Raw genomic sequence first — 23,193 nt, 5'->3', positions numbered from 1 at the left:
ACTTTCATTTCTATATAAATAGTGCAGACTGCCAAAACAAATTAGGATTGCCATTATAAACAAATATAAATCAGGAGAGTTTTTTTTTTAACTGACAATCATTCTTCAGTTCCTCATCTGTCCTGGCTATGCATTCAAGCAGTGGCTGAAATGCTAAAGGAAAACTAATAATCCTCAAGTTACTTGGCAGAAAAGTGGCTTAGTTTCTTTGGGTAATGAGAACAGCAGTAGTTCTGTCTGGGAACTTCCATTGCCTTGTACTCTGCAGTTATTTACTGAATAGGCACCTGGCCTATTTACTGACAAATTATTTATATGTCTCAGAGTCTTTAACCATTAGGGGAACTCTTAAGATTTCTGATGTTCCCTACCATCATTCACTATGTTAGTTAAATTTCTTTATTCATTTTAAAAGGAACTGACAATATAGTAACAAAAGTCATACAGCAACAGTGGAGAATATATGTAGCTCAGGATTGAACTGTTGGGTTCTCAGCATTCTCTGAGTTCCCTTTTCTTCTTCCAAATGTTTATAAACTGAGCTTGTCTCAAAGACTAACTTAGTGCTGGTCAGTGGCTGTAATAAAGTTAAAGACCCAAAAATGCAAGCAAATTCTTTAGGGGCTTGGCACTCTGAGAAATCAGCCATTAACAGACACACTGAGATAAGGTCTAGCTATGAACCATTCAAAAAAGGAAGCAACCAAAAATCAAAGGAAGGGGCAAACGGATCTAAGTACATCCTTTCTCATCCTGCTCCTGTTAACCAATGTCAGATAAACAGGAACCAGCACTAAATAAACTGGTCCCTCTGGTGGGAGGAGATGGGAGGTGACAAATTTGGTAGGTAGGTAGGTAGGTAGGTAGGTAGGTAGGTAGGTAGGTAGGTAGGTAGGTAGATAGATAGATAGATAGATAGATAGATAGATAAACAGGAAGAAACAAATACTCCAATCAAGGACAAACTACCATATATAAACAGCCAGCGAATTTCACTCCGCCATTCACTGATGAGGTGAGCTAGCCTGATTGTGAAATATCTGGAAGGGGAAAAGCAAGCTCAGAGAGCGCCAAGAGCCTAACCAAAAATCATATTGCATTAACACTGTCGCTAATTTCAAAGAGTTGCAACTTTTTATTGAAAACATCTTAAAATAATCTAGATGAGGGATACAGAGGCCAAAAGGCAAGACTTAGGTGTTCTAAAATACTAAATGTTTATGGACGGAAACTGCAGCAGGAGAAGCTTCCTCTCTCTGTTTAGCATCCTGTCAGAATTTGTCACTTATGTTTAGAGGCTGAAATCAGCTACTGAAATCTGATGTGTCAAATTTTAAGAGCAGGAATGGAAAAAGACATAGGCATAGTCTAGGGGACCTACTCTGGAATAATAAGTGACCGTACCTAGCCATATGATGTGAAGCAGTTCCCAGAGCTCTCCGACCCAGAACAGACAACCCATAGCAAAGGGTAACCAGGGAAGAATCCTTATCTGCGCTGAGTGGCTTTGAGTAAAGAAAAAAACAGAAAATGAAAACGTTAGGCAAAGCATGTAAGGTATTTTTGTTTGTATAATACCATTATGTTCCATCATATAACTCAAACTGTAATGTTTCATATACAGTATGTTTTCCTACTTTCTTAGGAAAAAACCCCACAGGGAATAATACCCAACATGGGACACACACTTTCACTTTAATAAAAGTGGCTGCAAGGCTTTATCTTCCATCATCAGGAAACGGGAGCTTGCATTACTGAGAGTAGATTCTTGGTAGCAGTGAATTCTCTTCAGATGTAATACAAATACTTTAAGCCAACATGTAAGTGGGACTCTGCCAAGTGGTCTCTGCCACATTCCTGACATCTCCTCATATAGCGTGAATATCTATAGCTCTGCATGTGAAGGCCTCCTCTCTGCAGATCAAATGAAATCAAATCTTAATTACAGTCATAGACTGGCATAACCTCTCTGCAGAAATTCCAACTTACATAAATATCAGGAGAGCAGCTATATGGAAAATGCTGGAGGTGAACCTATTCAACATATCCTCACTTTTGTATTAATTTATTTGGCCTTTATCTACCTAGTAGACTCATAGATCAATAATGTATGCTGATATCTTCAGCCTGATATAGGCAGCAATATTGTTCAAGATGGTGGACACCTTCTATCTGAAAAAAAACTGTAGTGCTTGTGGCATTTCAGTTTTGAAAACCAGAGTTTATAAAATTTATACCAAGGTTTATAAAATTATGCAAGGTTCATAACTGAAGTGGCAACATATTGGAACAGTCAAAAGAAGCATTTCTTCATACAATTAATAATTAGCAATATAAAGTAGATTTCCAGAAATATGTGAAGAGTATCAGCTTAAATCCATCCTTCATGATTTATCAAAGCCAAATTATGATAGCCAAATGCATTTTCAATTTTTAAAAATAATACTTTTCTGAGTATGAACTTTGGAAGGACATGCTCACCTTGTGGATTTTCCAGAGAAATCTTGGCCCTATTTTAAGCAGAATGCTGGAAAACCACCTTGTCTTTGGTACACAGGTAGGCAATATGGTGGCAGTAGTTATCTCTTTTTTCTACTTCCTAGCCTTCCTGCTCTGCCTGACATCATTACTTTTAGGTCAAGAATCATTTAGTCACTTAGGTATTCTTAGAAAATGAAAAAATGCTTGTTTGAAAGTGTGCTTACCTTCCCAGAAAAAAGACAGGTAGGGTCATCTGTGGGACAGGCAGCTAGCAAGAGTCACTGAGAGCAACCTAATGGATTTGCCTTCTAATAAATTGGTATTTAACCTGTATCACACCTCTATCGCAAGCCTCTACGTCAGAAGAATTTGTTTCTCAATTACGTTCCTTTCCACAGAATTTTGAATAGTATGTAGTTAAAATATATTTACCACCCATTTTGAAGTTGATTTATATGTCATGTATTCTGAAGTTACTATGCCTCTGTTACCATTTTGTGCAACTGTGAAATTGGTAGCCTTTTTATGCTTGCTGTTGACTGCTGTATTATTCACTAGAACAATGGGAAATTTTTAAATTGACTCTGGGAGGCTTAAATACCTTAAATAAAAAACATTTTCTTAACCAAATGCACAATTACTTCCTCAGTGTATGTTTTTACATTTTAATATGCATTATTTTTCAGGATTTAGATATTGTTTGAGAGGTAAGACACCAAATCTTTCTAGGATTCCTTAATCATTCAAAAGTACTTACTTTTTCTCTCTGAGAGCAGCAATATTCTACCCAGTTGAGATAAATTATACAAAAACTCTCTCTTGAAATCCCTGCTAGGCGATGATCATAATCCTCGTCAATATTAGGATTAAATGTAGGGTCTACATCAACATAATTTTGGTCTGCACATTGCTGCAGCCCTTCCTGCATTGTTTCATTTGATAACCATTCCTCTAGCTTGGGAGAAGATATTACATAATAGATGATACCCTACAAGATAAAAAGCTAAAGGTATTAGAATGTACACATCTGATCATAACTTTTAAGTATTTACAGAAAACTAAAGGACTAAACATATCCTCTGTAGTTGTTGAAACTAGCTGGTTTATTCACCAGATCCTAACCATAGCAGTGAAGGAAAAGAAAAGAAATGGAGAAAAAGAAAATGCTCTGATGTATTAGTTTTTCTGCTGGTTTATACAAACAAAATGTGAAACCATTTATAAGAATAACTTGCACAGTATTAATTATTTTTGGTTTCTCTGGGTGGGAGGATGGAGATTTACGTTTGAAGTTCAGACTCTGCACACATTCAACCCCAAAGCAACTCCACTCACTAATACATTTCTAGCTAATATTTTTTTCCATAGGCATGTTACCACCTATTCTTTTGAAAATAATTAGAATAGCGGTATATATGGATACAAGTGATAGCATAGATATCAATAGCTTGGATAAAATCAGCTTCTTACATATTTGTAAAGAGGAAGACAATTCTACATTCCTGGCTTACAGATGTACCTTGACATAATAGGTGGTGAGTATTTTCCTTAGGTCAAAGACCTGAAGCATGGAAGCAGCACTGTTGTCAGTGATGCTGTAGCCCTCCAAGACATACTTTGTGACTAGAACTTCCCAAGCCAACCAACGCTGGCCAAAGGCAGCATTGAAAGACAACACATGAGGGATATGACCAGGTTCACAGCAACAAAACCCTTCATCTTCTTCAACCCCTTCAGTAATAGCTTCTACTTCTCGTTGCTGACAATAAGTTCCTGAAATGAAAAAAGTAATTCTTAGAATAAGGAGCATTAATGACAACAGCTCTGATAGTTTAGTAGTAATGATTGTACTTGCTATGTGGGTAGGGAAAGGGATGAGAAATATTGGGATAGGTAATTAAGGACCTCCATGAGTTCATGGTTCACTTAATCAGAGATATCTGGATCGTACTTCAGATATTTTAACTACAGTGCCATACTCATTGGAAAGATGTCAGAAATTACTAAAATAGAATTCAGTGATGACAAAACAAGTAACAGAATTTTTGTTGAAGTGTTTGAAGAAAGTAAGGATTAAGTGATCTGAGGTTATAGAATGAACTCTGTTCAGCTCTACAGGTAGTCCTCGACTTATGACCATTCAGTTAACGACCATTCGAAGTTACAACAGCCTCAGAATGAGTGCTTTATGGTCTATAAAGCACTTCTGAGAGTCGCAAAATGTCACATCCCCCATGGTCACATGATCATATTTCAGATGCTTGGCAATCGGTTGCAGCATCCTGTGGTCATGTGATCGTGTTTTGTGACAGTTTTTGCATTTTCCAGCAAAAAGCACCCACTGGGAAAGCTGGATTCACTTAATGACTGCCATAAAAATGGTCATAAAATTGGGTCCAATCACGTGGTGACTTGACTTACGACTGCAATGACTTAAGATGGAAATTCTGGTCCCAACTGGGGTCATAAGTCGAGGACTATATGTATTAATTTTACCCAGACTCAGACAGCACCTCAGTCTAAAATGCGTATTAATCCAATGGGCTAAATTTGCATTTTACAATGTCTGGAGCAGAAAGTAGTACAGGAAGATTAATGAAAAGTGCATCCTCACAGATTTTACCTCTAAATTCAAGCCCTCTCAGTTGGAAGGTGACTAAGCCATTGCCTATCTCTATAAGGTGTACAAGTGCATTGAGGTAGTCGGAAGCAAGAATAAAGCAATCTCCAGTACTGTAGTTCCCCCATCGCCCCAGGAGTAAGTCTCCACACAGGCTGTGCTGAAGGGACCGAGTTAAATGTTCATAGAATATTGAATTCAAGTTATTGTCATCAGAACCTGCATGGAGGGGAAAAAACAGTATCATTAAACTGACACTAAAAATATAAATTTATTTTTACAATTCTACTGAAAGATCACCCCAAGGTATTAAACAGACCAGGATAGATGATCACTTTAAGAACTTTTAGCCGAATAAACATAGCTGCCTTTTAGCCATGTTATTTCCACTGCTAGTAGTGTTAATATAGTTCCCTTGGCCCCAAGGTAAACTTTTGAGGTAGGGCACCCTAAAGGTGAGAGAGACCAGGAGTAGAACCCCCTATCCTCCAGGAACTCAGGATAGTACCTACAGCACTCTCTTCTCCATTTTTTTTCTACAATAGTGCTATAGAAAGTTAGCCAAAGTCGAAATAAATGTATACTCTCTAACTCCTAGCAACCAGGATTAACCTTTGCCTTGCTTAAGGTTAATTAGTTATTTTTTTCCGACAGTTCTCCCATCTTTGGATATATTCTTTTTGAAAAGGGGAATCCAAGCAAGAGGACAGGTTACTAGAATATGTCTAAAACAGGGATTGTGAGAACGTGCAAAGAGGAATATTCATAAGGACAGCAGCAAAACTTCAGTTTTTCTAGAAAAACAGAAGAAGAACATAAAAGGAAGGCTTTAGATTTATTCAGATGGGAGTCATATAGATACTGAAGGGCACAGCAACCGGAATTACTAGTTGTAACTTTGAGGTTGTAGCTTAGAAAAAATATGGTTCTTTAATTGAAGAAAAAGATTTTCATCTACTAGTTGATGAATAGTATGTATCACATCATTTAAGAAGTAAACTGATAAAGATTTCAGATAAGATCAATGAAACAAGCAAAGATATCTGAATGCTTAAGGAAAGTAGTCTCTAAGAATGACCTGTATTTATTGCAATTGAATTTCAAATAAATCGGTAACAATCTCTATAAGACAAAAACTCCTATTAAGATTTATCCTCCATAATACACTTCTCAAAGCTAGAATTCTAATGCATGTTATAAAAACATGTATATTCTGTTACATATACACAATATAGTTATCCATTAGAAAGAGCTCCCCCTGCCCCAAAGATGCAAAAATGTCATTATCTTTCGTCAGGTTAAGTTTGAACCCCCACCAAAAAAAGTATGGACTAAATTGAGCCATCACACAATCTACTCAACAGCCTCATGTGCCTACTTCTGTTAATATTACCTGGGTTTCTGTCAAGCTGAGAAGCCAGTCTTGTGTTTGAGTGGTCCACTCGTTTTGTGCTGAAAAAGCAAAAAGTAAAAGAGTAAGAGTTACTTGTTCTCCTGAAATGCCTTGAAATGAAACACCACAAGGTGCTTATCCTGTATCTTTTTCTATCATTCTACCTTCCAGATAGAGGCTCATTTTTACATGCCTTCTCTCAAAACAAGTAAGGGGAAAGCTCATGCAGATGCTAGTATACCCTGTGGGGTTAACTGGTGACCAACTGGTGACCAACTGGTGACGGTCCAAAATATTTGATTCCCAGTGTGCCATTCCTCTTACAGAACTGAAAACAGTGCTATGAACACTGCTAGTTCTAGTCATGTTTTTCTTCTTTCTGATAAGAGAGGCTGAGCCAGGTATGTTTTCTGAGTATGAAAACACATCCTGTCAGATTTGACTTGCCATCTTTCTCAGAAAGCAGACATATGCATATATGGACACTGATCACCAATCTTCCACCCAGAGAGAGAGAGAAGTTTGTTTAACAAATTCATATAGCCGCCCATCTCACAGAGCGTGACTCTGGGTGGCGTCCAATACATAAAAACCATAAACATCATAAAACAGTAAGTAAAAACAGAAAAACAAAAAAAAAGATATAAAAAGATAGCAGGAGAGATAACCATCACTAAACATCACACAACCATCTGGCTGGCTCACCATGAGACTTCCAAGGTTGATGGAAAACCCACACCTTGAGGGCTTTCCAGAAGGCAAGTATGGATGGGGCCAATCTCACCTCAGTGGGAATGACATTCCATGGTGTGGAGGCCACAGCAGAAAAGGCACACCGCCTGGGTCCCGCCAGATGTAGCTACTTAGTAGATGGGACCTGCAGCATACCCCTCCTGCTTGAACTGACGGGATGGATAGATGTAACCGGGAAGAGGCAGTCCCTCAAATAACCTGGTCACTCACTTCCAAAGTTCTGAATGATACTTTAATGAAAGTTTGTGGCAACCAGAAAACTAAAATTTACAACTGCCACAAAGATCCATTTTTAGAAAGGCATTAGAATAAAGAAATCAAAATATTGCTAAAAAGCAGGAGAAACATAGTGAATAATAGTTGTTTAAATTCTGGCAAGACTTGCTAGAAAAACATATCAATAAATTTCGGTGAAGTGAGGATGGGCAACCTGAAGAAAGCAGAAGCCTAATTCTCCAGCACTGTGAAACTCAGAAATCTATTCCGCCCATCTAAAAAAGTTATTTGTTAAATGGAAATATCTGAAGTTCTGTAAGTTTCATTTTTTTCTTTAAAAGTTACACATTCAGAATAGTCAGTATCAAGAAAATAAACATTTTTTGTGCCTCCGAGTCATTAAAAATATTATTTTAAATTCTAGAGTGAACCAATCCAACAACTTCATGTAGAAATATCCTATTTTTTAATGCATTAAAAATATACAATGCATGAAAGCCTTGTATGATTTCAGTAACACCTACTTGTAATCTCTCTCCCAGAACTTGACGGGTCTGACGTAAGAAGTGATAAATATTGCACTTCCCAAAAAAGGGTTCAACGGAGTAGAGAAAAAGGCAGACACGACTGCCTGGACAAACAGCATCGCAGAATCTATCAGACACTAAAGTTAAGGGTGCCATAATTGTTACCCAGGTCACTTATTAGCAGGGTAGAATGAAGCTGGATATTAGTCCCTTATCCATTTTTCTTATAACACTGAGCAAGTAAAATCATCTTTGCTTTTCTAATCACTTACTGTATATTTTCTCTACTAGGTTTCAGACTTCAGGAGATCAAATTAAAATATGTTTGAATTTCAAAAAGGATACGGGGCACAGCAAAAGGCTGGGCGAAAGCATGGAAAGCAGATCCCCATGTGATTTGCCAAGGAGCAATATAAGTGTACACAAATCTCAACTTGTAAAAAAGTTCCCAAAGCTACAAAAGAAATCAGAAGAAAATATAAAATATAAGCAGCAGCAGCAGCAGCAGCAATACAGAAGCATAATCATGCATGGATTTTATTCCCTTGAAGCACGTGCAGAATTAAGTCTTGATTAAGGGAACTCAATTTGAGGGAGCCAGACCACCACATCCCATGTTTGTGTATAAGCATGCCCCATTAAACCCATTAAGGACTACTAACAAGAACAAAACAAAGTGGAATTCTTCTGGGTTCCCTTTCAGGATTGAGGGGAAATAAATACCATGAAATTGCAAGATTTATTTCACATTGTAAAACTAGAAAAATTTAAAATGTAGAGTCACCTTTGAGTCAATCTTTACTTCTGGTGATTACATGGACACACCCATGTATTTTTCTTGGCAACAATATGGAAGTAATTTCTATTGCCTTCCTCAGGGATTTTTTTTTTAATTTCACAGTTTTTGTCTACAGCCCTAAGATTTCCTGTTAAGTCTCCAATCCAAGTAACTAATATGTCCAATTTTACTTAGCTTTCTGAGATCAGCCAAGATTGACTAGGTGCTACATTTACCCAAGTATCACAAAATGCATAGGGGATAGCCTATCTTTATCCCTTGTACCATAGCAACTCCTGATTATCTGTTTATTTATTAAACTTGTGTACTGAAACCTACTTGGTCTCTCAGCTATTAACAAGGCAAATCAGAGTATATATGAACTAGATCTGTGTCATAAAGGGCTGCCTGGGCTTTATAAAAGTTCCTGAGCAAGAAGATGGCTCTGCTACACAGAAAACCTTTTTCCCCCTTTGTTCTGGCAGATGTTGAGATGTTCACACTAGGCCAGGTCCTGCCAGCTCATTTTAATGATATGGAATAGAATGGTTGTGCTGTGTTTTATTTGACTTTACCTTGCTGAAGAGTATGGACATGAAGAACAAGTCTAGCAGCATGGTCTCGGAGAATCGATTGTAATCAAACGTAAAGAAAAGCACTGTAAAAATTACAGTAACATACTGGTAGGTTGGATTGCTAAAAGATGAGCGCAGCAACTTCATACCAGCTATAGTAATCATTAAAGCACCAAATCTGCAATGAGAAAAATATAATTTCAGATGAAACCTGAAGCCAAAGAACTTCCTGCTTAGTTCTTTCTTTCTCTCTCCCCCATTAGTTCCTTCTTGCCTCACTCCTCTCTAATTGCTTAGTTTGTTGATTGTTCTCTATCAACTTATTTTCTAAGAGTCCTGTATATGAGATTTCCTAACTCCCAGGATCTCTTTTGGGTTCTCAGCATGTGGCTATATCCAGAGGCATTTGTAGCTAGCCATGATGATGTTAAAATGACAAAATGTGTATTTAACATCAGAATGCAAGCTCCATCCTTTTCTATTTGCTTTGCAATAATGTATGCAAATCTGTAAGGGGAAGAATTTGCACTGCAACTTCAAGACCCCCATTTTGTCGCTTGCCCCTCTGTGGATACCCATGCCTACATCTAGGGGTATATGAAGCCTTAATCTTACCCAAAGAAAAAGCTAAATTGTATGTGTTTTTAAATTGTATGTATTGTATGTAGAAAAAGCTAAATAAATAAATGCAATAAATGTAGACTAAATAAATACATCAAAGACAATACAGTGTAAACATTCAGGTGGATTTGTTTCTGGACAACTGGAATGTTCATGAACAGCCTATGCCTTCGTACCAACTCATCCAATCAGTGTCATAGGCTTCACTGCCACATACTTGTTTTATTTTCTCCTTTCTTAAAATGATACATAGGAATCTTCCCTTCTCCTCATTATATACCAATGATCAGTTAATAAGGTAGATTAGGTTGAGATGGTAAAGGGCTTCAAGATCCTGTCATCATAAGAAACGTTCTGTCAGATGAGACCAAAGGATTAGCTACGGGGGTAGCAGATACCCCACCTAACAAGTAGCCATTGAGACTGTATCTCGGATACATTAGTCTTATTCCATTTTAAAGCTAAGTCAATTTGTGCCTATCATCTCATATTTTAGTAGCAGATTCTGTGATTTAATATGGAAAGTCTTTATTTCTTCTGTTCCAAATCTGCTGCAATTTAGTCTGACTTAATAATGCCAAGCTATACCATGAAGAGAGGGCAAGAAGCTTCTCCCAATCCACTTCATCTACACTCTGTGTAACTTCACAAGGCTGTATAATAGCAACACTGAATGCCCCCAAACTGCAACCTCTGCTTTTAAGGGAGTTGCTGTAGCCCCCTGGCCATTTTGGTGTTCTGTTCCTTTACTTTTTTCAGTTGCAGAAATCAGAACACACCCACTGGGTCAATTTTATTGAGCCATTTGCCATGGCCCTTTAATTGGTCAGATCTCATCAAAGTATATGTGTAGTAAAAACATATGTTCCATTGTAGATCCCTTTACATTAATTTACTATCAGCCCCACTTGCGATTTTGTTACCTATTAAATTGGAAGGGTCTTTTTGAAGTTCTTCATAATCCCGTTTTTATTGTTATCACCCTGACTGTTATCACCCTGGAGTCATCAGCTGGATTAACAAGCTCACTGCTCACTCCTAATCCTAGTTAATGTATTAAAAAGCATTGATTCCAGTACAGATACTTGGGGAATGAAATCAGCTAGCCCTGAAAATGGATGGCGCTAGAGCATCAGGACCATATCCAGCCATCACACAGTTTTATCCAGCCAAGCAAATGATTAGAAGTCGTGTTGAGGAAACAATCTCAACCTATCCTCAAATGGAAAATTCATTTTTTATCTCCCTCCACTGTAAGAACTGCTGGTGACCAAATCCACTTTAATACTCCAAATTCTCCACTCCTATAAAACTAGATGTAGAAAGAAGGGTTTGAAGCCAGACCCTCTGTCTGAAGAGATAAGGAGAGGTAGAGAAAGCATGCCCAGTACAGCTTCTGGAATTCTTTCCAACCCCTTAATAGCAGCTGCACTCTGGGCCATATGAGTGGATGGGAGGAAGGAGGGAGGTTTAAGAATGGAGCAGTCGGTAACATTCGCACCTTTGGCCCAATTGTTTCCCCACAGTGATGCACTGGGGAATTTTTCCTGGGATGTGTTTCTCTGTAGCTCCAGGTTGGATCCAGCCCAAGTTTCTCCTTTCATACCAAATTTGGTCCCATTCTGTTATGAATTTGGAGAGTCATCTCGGTGAGAGATAGACAGGCAAACGGACAGAGTTCTGAGTCTTTTTACATACTTTTTTCTGATATTCCATTCAATTGGACAAAATAAAAGGTAGCGTTCAGTCATACAAATATTAATTTACAACCTGATGCAATAATATGGAAGGTTTCAGAAAGGTTTGGAATCTCAGAGCCATGGTGTTTGAAAGGAGGGTAATGCATCAAGAAACCTAAACCTGAGAAAGGATAGATGGAGAGTTTGTGGGGCAGTTTGTCGAGATTTAGACAAGAAAGAATTAATGGGAGATCTGAATCTCCCTTCCTAACAGTAAGAGAACTTCCACGATGGAAAAAAGTTACCAAGGGAAATTGTGGGCTCCCTTTCCATAGAAGAACCTGCTTTCTGCCATCTATTTCAATCTGAATTTCTGTACTAGGCTGAGGTTTGAACTCAATGGCTTGAATGAGACTTTCCTATTTTACAGTTCTGTGAGAGGGTCACTAAAGCCAACATTCACAGTGCTGAGGGTGAAGAGGGGTTGAACAGCGGGGAAGTGAAGAGAGGTTCAGATGCTGAAAACAAAGCCAGAAACAAAGTTCCCCAACAGATATCTTTTTTCCAAAATGCTAATCATAATTAAAACAAAGGTAAAATAAAGATGCATGCATTTTTCTACTTACTCTGTACCTAATCTCTTTGGACTAGCAATAGCCTTTGCACTGCTGCTGAGCTCATTGAGGACCACCAAGGGATAGATTATATTCTTCTCCACAAAAAGAAGCCATATATTAACTTTCTCAAACCACATAACATGTGCGGCATCTAAGAATTCAAAGAGCACATTATGGAATCAAATATTTCTGGAGCATGAACAGAGTATCATCAAACTCAGTTCTCATCCCCCAAGCTGAGCAGTCCCTAAGACAGCCGAACCATCTTTTTTTTTTGTACAGAGAATAAGGTTTCTGTGGCAAAAAGAAAAAGTAATATGTAATCTAACTGTAGATAGAGTTTTCTAATAAATGCAGCTTAATTATAGAAACTCAGTATATTGAGTGATAACGCAAACAATATTTAGAGACAAATCTACTGCAAATTGTACTACTTACTGCGGACTTCAAATTGATAGTATTCCCTGGTTTTCAGTAATGGATGAGAGAAACAGTGCCATGGGAGCTGTTTCCGGAGCTGAGGCAGCACATAATGGGTCATAAAGCCAATTAAGCCCACCAATGCATACAAAACGTAACTTAAAACAGGCTAAAAGAAAAATTTAAGAAAAAAGAGTAAATCTCAAAATCAGGAAAATAAATCATCATCCCTTGCAGAATTGTGTTACTTCATTTCATTGCAAATAGCAGCTCTGGCTAAAAAGCTATTTTCTCCTCTGCTTTTCCCTACCATCTAATGTTGTATGTCAGAGCACATCAGAAACACCTGATACAGTCCTATATCAGATCCTAGCTGCTACCCTTGATTAGGCATATATTCTGAGTTTGAGGGAATATGATACCATCTTAAGAAAAAAGGGTTTTCTTATATATATACAGATTCTGCATTTCCCTTTTAAATGCTGCACAGATATTATACTGCATGTTGTTATTACTAGTTAAAATTAAATTCTGCTTTTTGTCCAGGAGCTCAAGACAACTGAAGAACTTCTTCCTCTGATTTTTTTTCACCCACCCTTTGAGAAATAATGTGTGTCCTAAAGCGAGCTTAGATGACGATGATTAAAACCTAGATTCTTCTCCAACTCCTTAACCACTGATTCCACTGGAAGTTTGCCATTCAGCCACCCACTGATGTGTTTACTATAATCCTTTCAGCATTTGCATATTTATGGCATGTCAAAGTATCAGACAAAACAAAAACAAACCAAAAAAAGTGAGATTCTTGACTGTTCAGAGAACAAAGTTTCACTACATCATACTTTTTAGCATCCCAAGTTTCCACATTTGCTCATATAATAGACACATCAGTATGGTCTGAGAATGTTGCACAAGCAGGAACATGGAGAAATTAGAGAAGTTTCAACTCTCAGGCTAGCTGATATCTTTTCCCTCTTGCTTAAAATTCCTAAGATAATAATGGGTGCTAGCTGGAATGAACTCAGTAGTACTTAAGGCAGGAAAAAAAAACTGAGACGTACATTGAGTCAACATGCTATAACTGAACCTGAAAACAAGCTATTCTATACAGCTGAGCAATGAAAATAATGTCCAAGAAAGACTTATAAAAGAAATGTATATCATTATTTTTAAGTGGACAACAGAAATAAGTGTTACCTGCAGTACTGTGAACCCTGTGCTGACATGGATTGCAAAATAAAGCACACCAATGACTATGCAAACAACAAGATCAGATTGCAAACGTTCACTCTAGAAGGGAAAAAAAAGAAACAAAGAAAATACATCTGCATATCAATAAGGTTCTATAAAAAATCCATCTTTTTATTACTCATATAGTTACTACGAGGACAATTTCAGAATAAAGTGTGTCAATTAATATTTATAGATCCCCCCCTTCAGTTTTTATTGACATATTTGTGGAATTTGAGTTTAGGTACAGGATGACCTGCCAGGCTATATAAAGATAATTAGCTTCTGAAATTTTTTTAACAATTATTAGAACAGAATATCATAAATCTTTGCACAACCTGAAAAAGTCATTTAAACACCTGAACTGCATGCATAGCTTTGCCACAGAGTATTATCAGAGCTTCATGTGGCTTTTATATATACTTATAGCAGAATATATAGGGAGAGATTAAGTGAACAAAGTAACACCAAAGTTTGGTGGTTGTTTCATTTATTTCATAACCAAAGTCATCCAATAATAAATGTGTCCATGTGAAAAAGTAGTCATTTCTTAGATTCAGTAACTAATTTCACCAACCGCTGCAACCAAACATTCCCTGAAATTAGTGATTAGCTTCTGATATTACTACTTAGGAATTTTGGTCCATTCCACCATGGTGAACTGCTTCAATTGAATGGCATTTGTGGATTTTCTTACATTCATAGCTTATTTCAGGTCCCACAAAATATTTCTATGAGATTTAGGTTGGCACTTTGACTTGGCTAGTCCAAAACATTGAGTTTGTTCTCCATCCATTATCTTGTAGATTTGCTTGTATATTTGGGATCACTGGCTTCTTGTATGACCCATTTGTGCTTCACTTCAGCTTCATGTGACAGATGATCTGATATTCTCCTGTAGAATTCTCTGACAAGATCAGAATTCATGCTTCTTTCAACAATGACAAGTGATCCAGGTCCTGAGGAAGCAAAGCATCCCCAAACCATGGCACTACCAGCTCCATGCTTGACTAATGGTATGAAGTTCTTATAGCAGAATGTATTGTTTGATTTACACAAGATATAATAGCCTGAAAAGTTGATTTACACTAGATATAATAGCCTGAAAAGTTCCAGTTCTGATTCAGTGGCAAAGACATGCAAAAATTTAGAAATTCTGAAATGGGTCAAATATTCTTTCCACAGAACTGTAGAAGACATGGAACATGCATGTTGGTATGCCCTCCAAATGTCCTGGACAATATCTCCCATAGGAGATATCTCTCATATAATGAGCAATAATTAGTATTAATAGTTCAGGCAGTATCCCCTGCTCATGAAATCTATTAATCTTCTCCAGTCTGACAGGGCAGATTTGGATTATAAATAGTAGAGACACTAATGGTGTTCGTTCTATTGGAATATAACTCTATACAACCCCAAAACATCTGTAGGCATCAGGCTGCAACCAAGGTGGCTATTATTTCTGAATATTCCAGAAATACTGTATATCAACTATTTAGTTCAATATTTAGTATGCATTTAGTGCGCATTTAGTATGCATAATAGCAAACTTGTCAGTATTATTATTAATTTGAAATATGATTCAACTTACCACTGAATTTCTAAGTTTTTCAGGCAAGGGGTCTTTGACTTCAGACAATGGATCTTCTGGATTTTTATCTTCTGAAGTAGGAAAAAGCTTTGATTGCACTAAAGAGCTGAAGTAAATATTTGTTTTAAACAAAGTCTGTACAGAAAAGAACTGTATTACTCATTACTGTATTCTAAGCAAATCTAAACCATCCCTCCCATTTTAAAGGAAAATTAGCCTTCCTTTTCTAATAAAATAGTCAATCCTGGGGGTGGCTAGTGCCTTAAAGTGGTTCCTGTGTATTTATGAATCTGAATCAGAACTTTTAATTGCCATCTTGGATGCTATTTTATTCTTTATATTTATATTTATACTTTATGTAATATATCTTGTTTTTATTGTATTTTAATCTTTTTTAGCTTTATTGTAAACTGCCCAGAGTCCCTCTTTTGGGGGCGATGGGCGGTGACAAAAATTGATTAATAATAATAACAACAATCCATTTCTGTCAAAAAAGCTCCATCACTCTTCAGTATTCCCACTGTCTGGGTATGTTTACAATGCTGCAGATCAAGTGATTAAAGCATACTTCTGTATACTCCCCACAGCAAGGTGCCATTCATAGTTTCACCAAAACTGTTGAAACTTGAAAACGTAAATGACTATCACTCACTCACTATTACATATTTATCTTTTGGATATCATCAGAGATGTTTCAGCTCAACATTTCAAATATATTTGTAAGTCATTTAAAGTATTTCTGTGTATTTTTTTTCGCTCACTGTTCTTATGCAAATAATTGATCCTACGAAGCTCTGGGTGTATCATACATATTCTTTGTGTCCTCTAGCCTCCCTGAACAAGTGAATGAAACACTTTACTTCAGAATCTCTGAACAATGGAAGGAGAGTCACCTCTTACTACAGAAAGAGGTGATGGGCTAATGGACAGAAGAGATGATTGCATCCCCATATACACAAATGCTTCAGAATTGTCATTCTTTATGGCTGTAATCAGGGTAACCTGGCACTTTTAAGGAAGAAATTTCAATGCAGCGAAGAGTCACAGCTCCAATCCTATATGTATTTACTAATAGATCCAAGTGAGGTCACGGTGACTTATTCATAGAAGCAGCTTTAGGCTTTTAAAAAATCAGTTTCTTCTAATATTTCTCAATTAGAGGAACGAAATTTATGCAATATAGGAAGAGGAAGTCACCACTTACAAAAGGACAGAAGGATCACTACTTTGTCGGCTGAGATGATAGGATATTGCCACTAATGTACCACAGAACACTGAAAAAAGCACTGGAATATGTTGACCATCCCAAGAATCCTGTGGACAAATATATATATATATAGCTTTATATATATATGACTTGAGTCAACTTACAGAATGACTGAGTCAACTTACAGAATAAAATGTCATTTTTATTTTAAAACAGTGATGCTATTAGAAATTCTGCACTCAAAAATTAATAATCCTATCAATGTGTGTAGATAAAGCACAAGGCTATTTGTCTTTGGAATTATCTTAAACCTGCTTTCTGATTCAATACAAAAAAAAAAAGTAATGTAACCATAAAATAATCCAACTCCAAGAAAACAGTGACTCAGGACCCATAGAACTCCAACTGAGAGCTCTGAAACAAGGCTACTTTTTATAAACCAGGAGTAAGTATCTGTAATATATATTCTCTAGAGGAATAGTGTTCTACAGCTGAGCAAAGACTAATCCTCTGTCAAAACTAATTTGATATTTTCTACAGCCACCATGACAAAAACATGGACTAATATCTGTCCATATCAGATCAATATGCGTGTAATATATTCTTCTCTATCTGATTTTCAGAGTTTTCTCTCTTCTTCCTCAGTCCCTCGTGCCATGTGCTCAGTATAAAGATCAGAAAGTGTTTGGAAGAATTTTAATCCCTTGGGAAAAATAAATGGAGGACTTTGGAATGGTCAAATCTCGGATTTAAGTCACGCACATACCATGCTCTTCCAAATTATAAGCAAAATTAGGACAAATGCAAAATTGAACAAGTTATTTTCTAAAATTACATGACATTTTAGAAACAAATACAAATGTGGCCAACCAGTTGCCACTAGGACATATACATGCAGGGTGTGAAGATAGCAGATGTCCCCAACTTCTGCTTTTTAGCAATTTATATTCAGAAATACAGTTTCTCTAAATCTGGAGGACCCATGTAACTATGTCTACACATCTGCTCTATGAACCTGTCAACTATCCTGTTAAAATTTAAGATATGAATCTATCTATTTTTGAAAAGCCTTCATGTTCTAAAAAAGGAGAATGAAGCAGTATATTTCCATATGGTCTAGATTTAATTATAAGCTTAAGGGCTAAATTAATTCTCTATGGATCTTTTTTCTTTGTTTTTGTTTTTTATTTCTTTTTTTGCTAGGTTTAATTTATTTTAATCATCACAATATACACAGAGAGAGAGAAAGAGATTCTTTTTTCACTGCAAACCATTATTGTATTTTTTTCCTGATGTTGCTGTATTATAATAAATAATAATAAATAATATCTCATTTAATTTGTCTAAGGTAATAACCATTACAACTTTTATCAATGAATATTTAAAATGTATTTTGTTGTACAAAGTTGTGAGATTTTTGTGTGCGCCTTGAAGCTATTTCAAATTAAATTTACTGGAAGATCTCTGGGCTTTTGTATTGTACGAAAGAAAGGGCATCTTATCTCCATCTATAAATACTATGATATCAAATGACAACATTTATCCATTTTACAAAAGGACAGAATGTAAGAATTTTAAATCTAACTGTACTATATAAAAATATAGCACTGGTGGTATTACTCACCTTTAGAGCCCCATAACACAATCCATATAATAATGCTACTGCCACAATACTACAGATAAAACTGTAGAGTGCTGCAATGAGGCTTGTCGTGGCTAGACAATAAGATGATAATAAAGGAATGAGTAAAATGAATCTTGATGTAAGAATTAAGCATTTATTATTTTGAAGTTTGTTTTTAGGTGTACATCTTCTGGTAAGTTATTTTTCTAAACTAAAACTCTCCTTTGAGTGACATCTAGTAATTTCATGAACCTGGAAAGCTAATTCAAATAAATGACTTCTTCCTAAATCCCAAATGAAAGTAAGTAAATTGAGGGCATTTCCAGACATTTTTTAAATCGTGAACATTGCTATACATACAATATAAAGAATTTAAATGAATTCACTTTCAGGAAATAATTTTTTCACATCTTCTTAGTTATAAAAAAATAAATTATTATTACTTCTTAAATCATATATTCTTAATTAATAGAAGCACTATAATTTGAGGAGATTTTTGGAATTCCTAGCAACTTCTATTACAATTCATCAGATTATGTGTAACACTATTCTGGTGCATGAAAAGTCCCTATCAGTGTTTTGGTTTGTCCAATTAGCAAGCCTTGAGATATTATTTTCAGATTAATCAGTTGCCTGGATAATGCTGAGACAATAGAGAGCAGGCATAATGCCAAAAGAGAGCTAGTTTGGTGTAGTGGTTAAAGACACCAAGCTAGAAACTGGATACTGTGAGTTCTAATTCTGCCTTAGGCACAAAGCCATCTGTGTGACTTTAGGCCAGTCACTCTCTCTCAGCCCTAATAAGAAGGCAATGGCAAACCACTTCCAAAAATCTTGGCAAGAAATCTGCAGGGACTGGCAGATGCCAAGAGTCAAAAGTGACTTGAAGGCACGCACACATGCACACATACACACAATGCCAAAACAGGGTTTGGCATACAAAAGCAAAATTGAAGTGAGCCCTAGGCTCATGCACTTCATCCTCAACTTTCCTAATTTGTAGCAAACCATAATCTACTCTTGTATTTCAACTGATACGTTACGGTATACATTTTCTTTGCAATTGACATACAGTGGCAAACCAAGTACTGTAGAGAGAAAATCTCATTCCGAATAAAATGACAAAAAAATGTATAAAACCAAGAATTGTTTCATGCACTCCAACATTACATCAAAATATGATAAAAAATATGTTTGCTTATATAAATTAGTACATAACATACATAATTATCTGATTATCAAGCCATTGCCTTGTATGAGTACTTAGCCAGATAATCTGGACAGGCTAAAATGTGATACGCTTAAAATTGACAGCCTGGATAAGCACTCAAATTATTTTTAGAAACACACTGAAAAGTTGTTTACTGCTCATTTTTCATGAAATAGAATGGTTTAACTCACCATTGCCACCAAAGACATGAATATCTAATTGTTCACAGAGGTACATCACAAATGTGTTCACCTGAGGCAGAAGTCCAATGAAGAATACTATAGGGAAACATAGTATAAACACTATAGGAGACAAAAATGATAAAAAGTGGTAAGTACATATAGAACTGCTGACTAATTTTCCATATTTAACTATGGTGAATAAATGTTCTCTTTCCTTTGGAGAAAGAATTATTTCAAGTAGCTCTTGAATTTCATTTTAAGCTGAATACAAGCGGCTATGTGCATAGTTGCAGGAAGCATACACTGTTTCCAGACCCACTTTCTACATAATAATCATAATAGTAGCAGCGACTATCTGTATTTGTAAAAATGTATTTGTTTAAGTGCAGGCCACTAAATAAACAGCAAAACATACTGACATTAATTACTGAACAATTAAGAAAAACTACCAGTACGTTAAGACATAGACACAACATACTCAGTCCTATGACCCAAAAACGTATCACTCCTCTCAAAAGCTCAACCAACCTTTTTTCTAACTTGTTAGCAGCCTACACAAATTTAGCAGTACATTCCCTAGCAGCTATTTTGTTTCGTTCAAAAGTAGCTTCACAGAAGCACTTCTTGTGTGTGTGTATGAGTGAGAGAGAATGAGACAGTATGCACAAGCTAAATCTTTCTTCTTTTTTCCTCTTTACGTTAACATGTTCAACAGAAAAGTACTATGAGGTCTGAGATAAAAACAGACTGAGATGATTATAAGGAGGTAAGCTAGGTGGAGAAAAGTATATAATTGGTGTTTACAGGTAGTCCTTGACTTACAACAGCAATTGGGACCAGAATTTCTGTTGCTAAGTGATGCAGCCGTAAAGTGTGACCGCATCACTTAGCAACGGCAATCCCTGCAGTCCTGTTGCTATCGCTAACTGAATCCCACTGTCATTAGGTGAGGCAACTTCCTGCTGGCTTCCCACAACCAAAGTCAGTGGGGAAGCCAGCAGGAAGTTGCAAGTCCCAGGCATTTTAGAAACAAATACAAATGTGGCCAACCAGTTGCCACTAGGACATATACATGCAGGGTGTGAAGATAGCAGATGTCCCCAACTTCTGCTTTTTAGCAATTTATATTCAGAAATACAGTTTCTCTAAATCTGGAGGACCCATGTAACTATGTCTACACATCTGCTCTATGAACCTGTCAACTATCCTGTTAAAATTTAAGATATGAATCTATCTATTTTTGAAAAGCCTTCATGTTCTAAAAAAGGAGAATGAAGCAGGAAAGTGGCTGCTACTGGGTGAGGGAGGGAGCAAGGGGGTCTGCAGGGTGCATGAAAGGTGTGGCACGGGTCAGATAGGGGGTGCAAGGGGGTGAGGGGGTGCGCAAGAGGCACAGTGCAGGTTGGGGAGGGTGTACGGGTGTGTGTGAGAGGCAAGGCACAGGTCAGGGAGGGTGCGCAAGGATGCAAGGAGGTACGGGTTGGGGAGGGTGTGCAAGGGTGCAAGGGGTTGCATAAGAGGCGCTGCGTGGGCTGGGGAGGCTGTGAGGGGCTACGTGAGAGGCATGGGTCAGGGAGGGTGCACAAGGGGCGCAGTGCAGGTCAGGGAGGGTGTGCAAGAAACACAGCGTGGATTGGGGAGGGTGCGCGAATGGCCAGTGCAGTGTGAGTGCGGAAGGGCTGGGAGAGGGTATGTGGGTGGGGGAGGTTTACCCCAGTGACTTGCAACCTTCCCTGCCAGCTTCCCCATTGACTTTCTGAAGGCTGCAAATGATCTCAGGGCGCTGCAACCGGTCGTAGGTGCAAGTTGGTTGCCAAGTGCCCAGATCACGATCACGTGACCGCAGGGGTGCTGGGACAGCCGGAAATCTGAGGACCAGTCGTAACCACCATCCGTTCAGTGTCGTCGTAACGTCGAACAGTCGCTGAATAAATTATTCTGGGTTGAGCACTACTTGTAGTGGAGATACCACCATGGTGTTTTGTGATACCACAAATAAAAATGGTAGTATTTCCACTAAAAACATACATTATGACAGATTTTAAATACATTTTGATCTAAAGACAAAATTGGGTCAACAGTGACACATTTGGGACTCTCTGGCGTTGCCCTCAGTTTCATTAATCCAAGGATAGGACACTGGGCCACATGCATTACAGACTCATTCTACAGGCCTCCAACACCCTAGGTTGCATTGCTGAAATTCGCTCACATAAATGGCTGATTTTTGATAGCATGCGTTTTTACTGCTTTTAGCAAAAATAACAATGGCAATATCTGTGTTAAACTTCTGTAAACAAAAGGCATCATATTTTATCTTTAAATTCTTCTAATTCCCAGTGCAAAAAACAAAGAAGCAAACAGAAGAGCTGAACACTTTTGGCCATGCCCGCCCAGTTGCATCATATATGGAGAGACATGCTCTCCATATGGCCTTCAAAGGCCAATGTATTTTTAAAAAATATCCACAACCCAGGCTGAAAAAGGTCACCCATTTCTTCACTAAATGATTTATTAGATGGTCGATGGAAATGGTTGTAGCACATGAAGCGAAAGATCCCTTGACCCTCCATACAATGGAAGGATACTGAGGATACTGTTGGCATAATAAAATGATGAAAGTCATAGAGAGACATTTGTTTTCTTATACAGGTAGTCCTTGTTTAGCGACCACAATTGGGATCAGCAACTCAGTCATTAGGCAAGTGCTCACTAAATGAAACTGCAACTGTGCTTATGATCCTACTTCAGCTTTCCTTTGCTTTGCAGACCTGAGAAGGTTGTAAATGCAAGGATTGGTCGTAAAGTTACTTCTTCATCACTGTCATAACTGCGAACATTCGCTAAACGAGGCAGTCACTTAACAAGGACTACTTGTACTGGTTTTCTTCCTATGCTTCGATTAAATTCTCTAGCATATAAATCCTGTATGTTCACTTAAACTCTATTTGTTCAAAGATCTTGGGACTGGTGCATCAGAACCACTTAATCCTATTTAAAGAGAGAGAGAGAGAGAGGTTCAACAGAGCAAAGATGACGAAGTAGGCAATCAGAACTTACATCAGGGATGGGAAAACCTATAGGCCTCTAGATGTTGCTAGCTGGGATTGCTGCATTTTTGGTTCAACAACATCGGTTAGGCTACAGGTTTTCTAGCCCTTACCTAAACATACCATATGGAAAAGTTACTCACCCATAATCAAGTCCCTTGCTGAAAGCAGCAATATTGGATTCGTGAAAGCCATTCCATATACACAGAACCGTGCAGAAAAAGAGCTCTTGCTGCCATAGTCCAATAGCCAAATGAGACTGCAGCATATACAGAAGTAAACAGGCCTGCTGTAGGCTATGATTCGGTTATGACCCTGGAATACAAGTTTGAGTACTGCAACTTAAGTTGTAAATCATAACTACTCCTTTCTTCAAAAGTCAGTCAGTTCTGAAACATTTTGCATGCTAGTTCCAC

At 37.4% G+C, this 23,193-nt stretch overlaps 1 protein-coding gene across 2 annotated transcripts in view; it reads right to left on the bottom strand.

Moving 5' to 3' along the window:
• PCNX1 (pecanex 1) overlaps window positions 1-23,193 on the bottom strand; it is a 105,722-nt gene that overhangs the window by 15,372 nt on the left and 67,157 nt on the right. For both annotated transcript variants that reach the window (XM_063289839.1, XM_063289840.1), the window contains 16 exons: window positions 22,921-23,092; window positions 19,737-19,847; window positions 18,336-18,427; window positions 16,709-16,818; window positions 15,505-15,610; window positions 13,878-13,970; window positions 12,699-12,849; window positions 12,270-12,411; window positions 9,344-9,521; window positions 8,336-8,444; window positions 7,988-8,117; window positions 6,495-6,553; window positions 5,105-5,320; window positions 4,001-4,254; window positions 3,239-3,469; window positions 1,405-1,505 (listed from right to left, as the gene is read on the bottom strand). In XM_063289839.1, coding sequence (XP_063145909.1) covers window positions 1,405-1,505; window positions 3,239-3,469; window positions 4,001-4,254; window positions 5,105-5,320; window positions 6,495-6,553; window positions 7,988-8,117; window positions 8,336-8,444; window positions 9,344-9,521; window positions 12,270-12,411; window positions 12,699-12,849; window positions 13,878-13,970; window positions 15,505-15,610; window positions 16,709-16,818; window positions 18,336-18,427; window positions 19,737-19,847; window positions 22,921-23,092 — 2,255 coding nt within the window. The remainder of the gene's footprint in view (window positions 1-1,404; window positions 1,506-3,238; window positions 3,470-4,000; window positions 4,255-5,104; window positions 5,321-6,494; window positions 6,554-7,987; window positions 8,118-8,335; window positions 8,445-9,343; window positions 9,522-12,269; window positions 12,412-12,698; window positions 12,850-13,877; window positions 13,971-15,504; window positions 15,611-16,708; window positions 16,819-18,335; window positions 18,428-19,736; window positions 19,848-22,920; window positions 23,093-23,193) is intronic.

The sequence above is a fragment of the Candoia aspera genome, chromosome 1 (genome assembly GCF_035149785.1).
Source record: "Candoia aspera isolate rCanAsp1 chromosome 1, rCanAsp1.hap2, whole genome shotgun sequence".
NCBI classification, from domain to species: domain Eukaryota; kingdom Metazoa; phylum Chordata; class Lepidosauria; order Squamata; family Boidae; genus Candoia; species Candoia aspera.
This window is presented reverse-complemented; position numbering and strand designations above follow the sequence as displayed.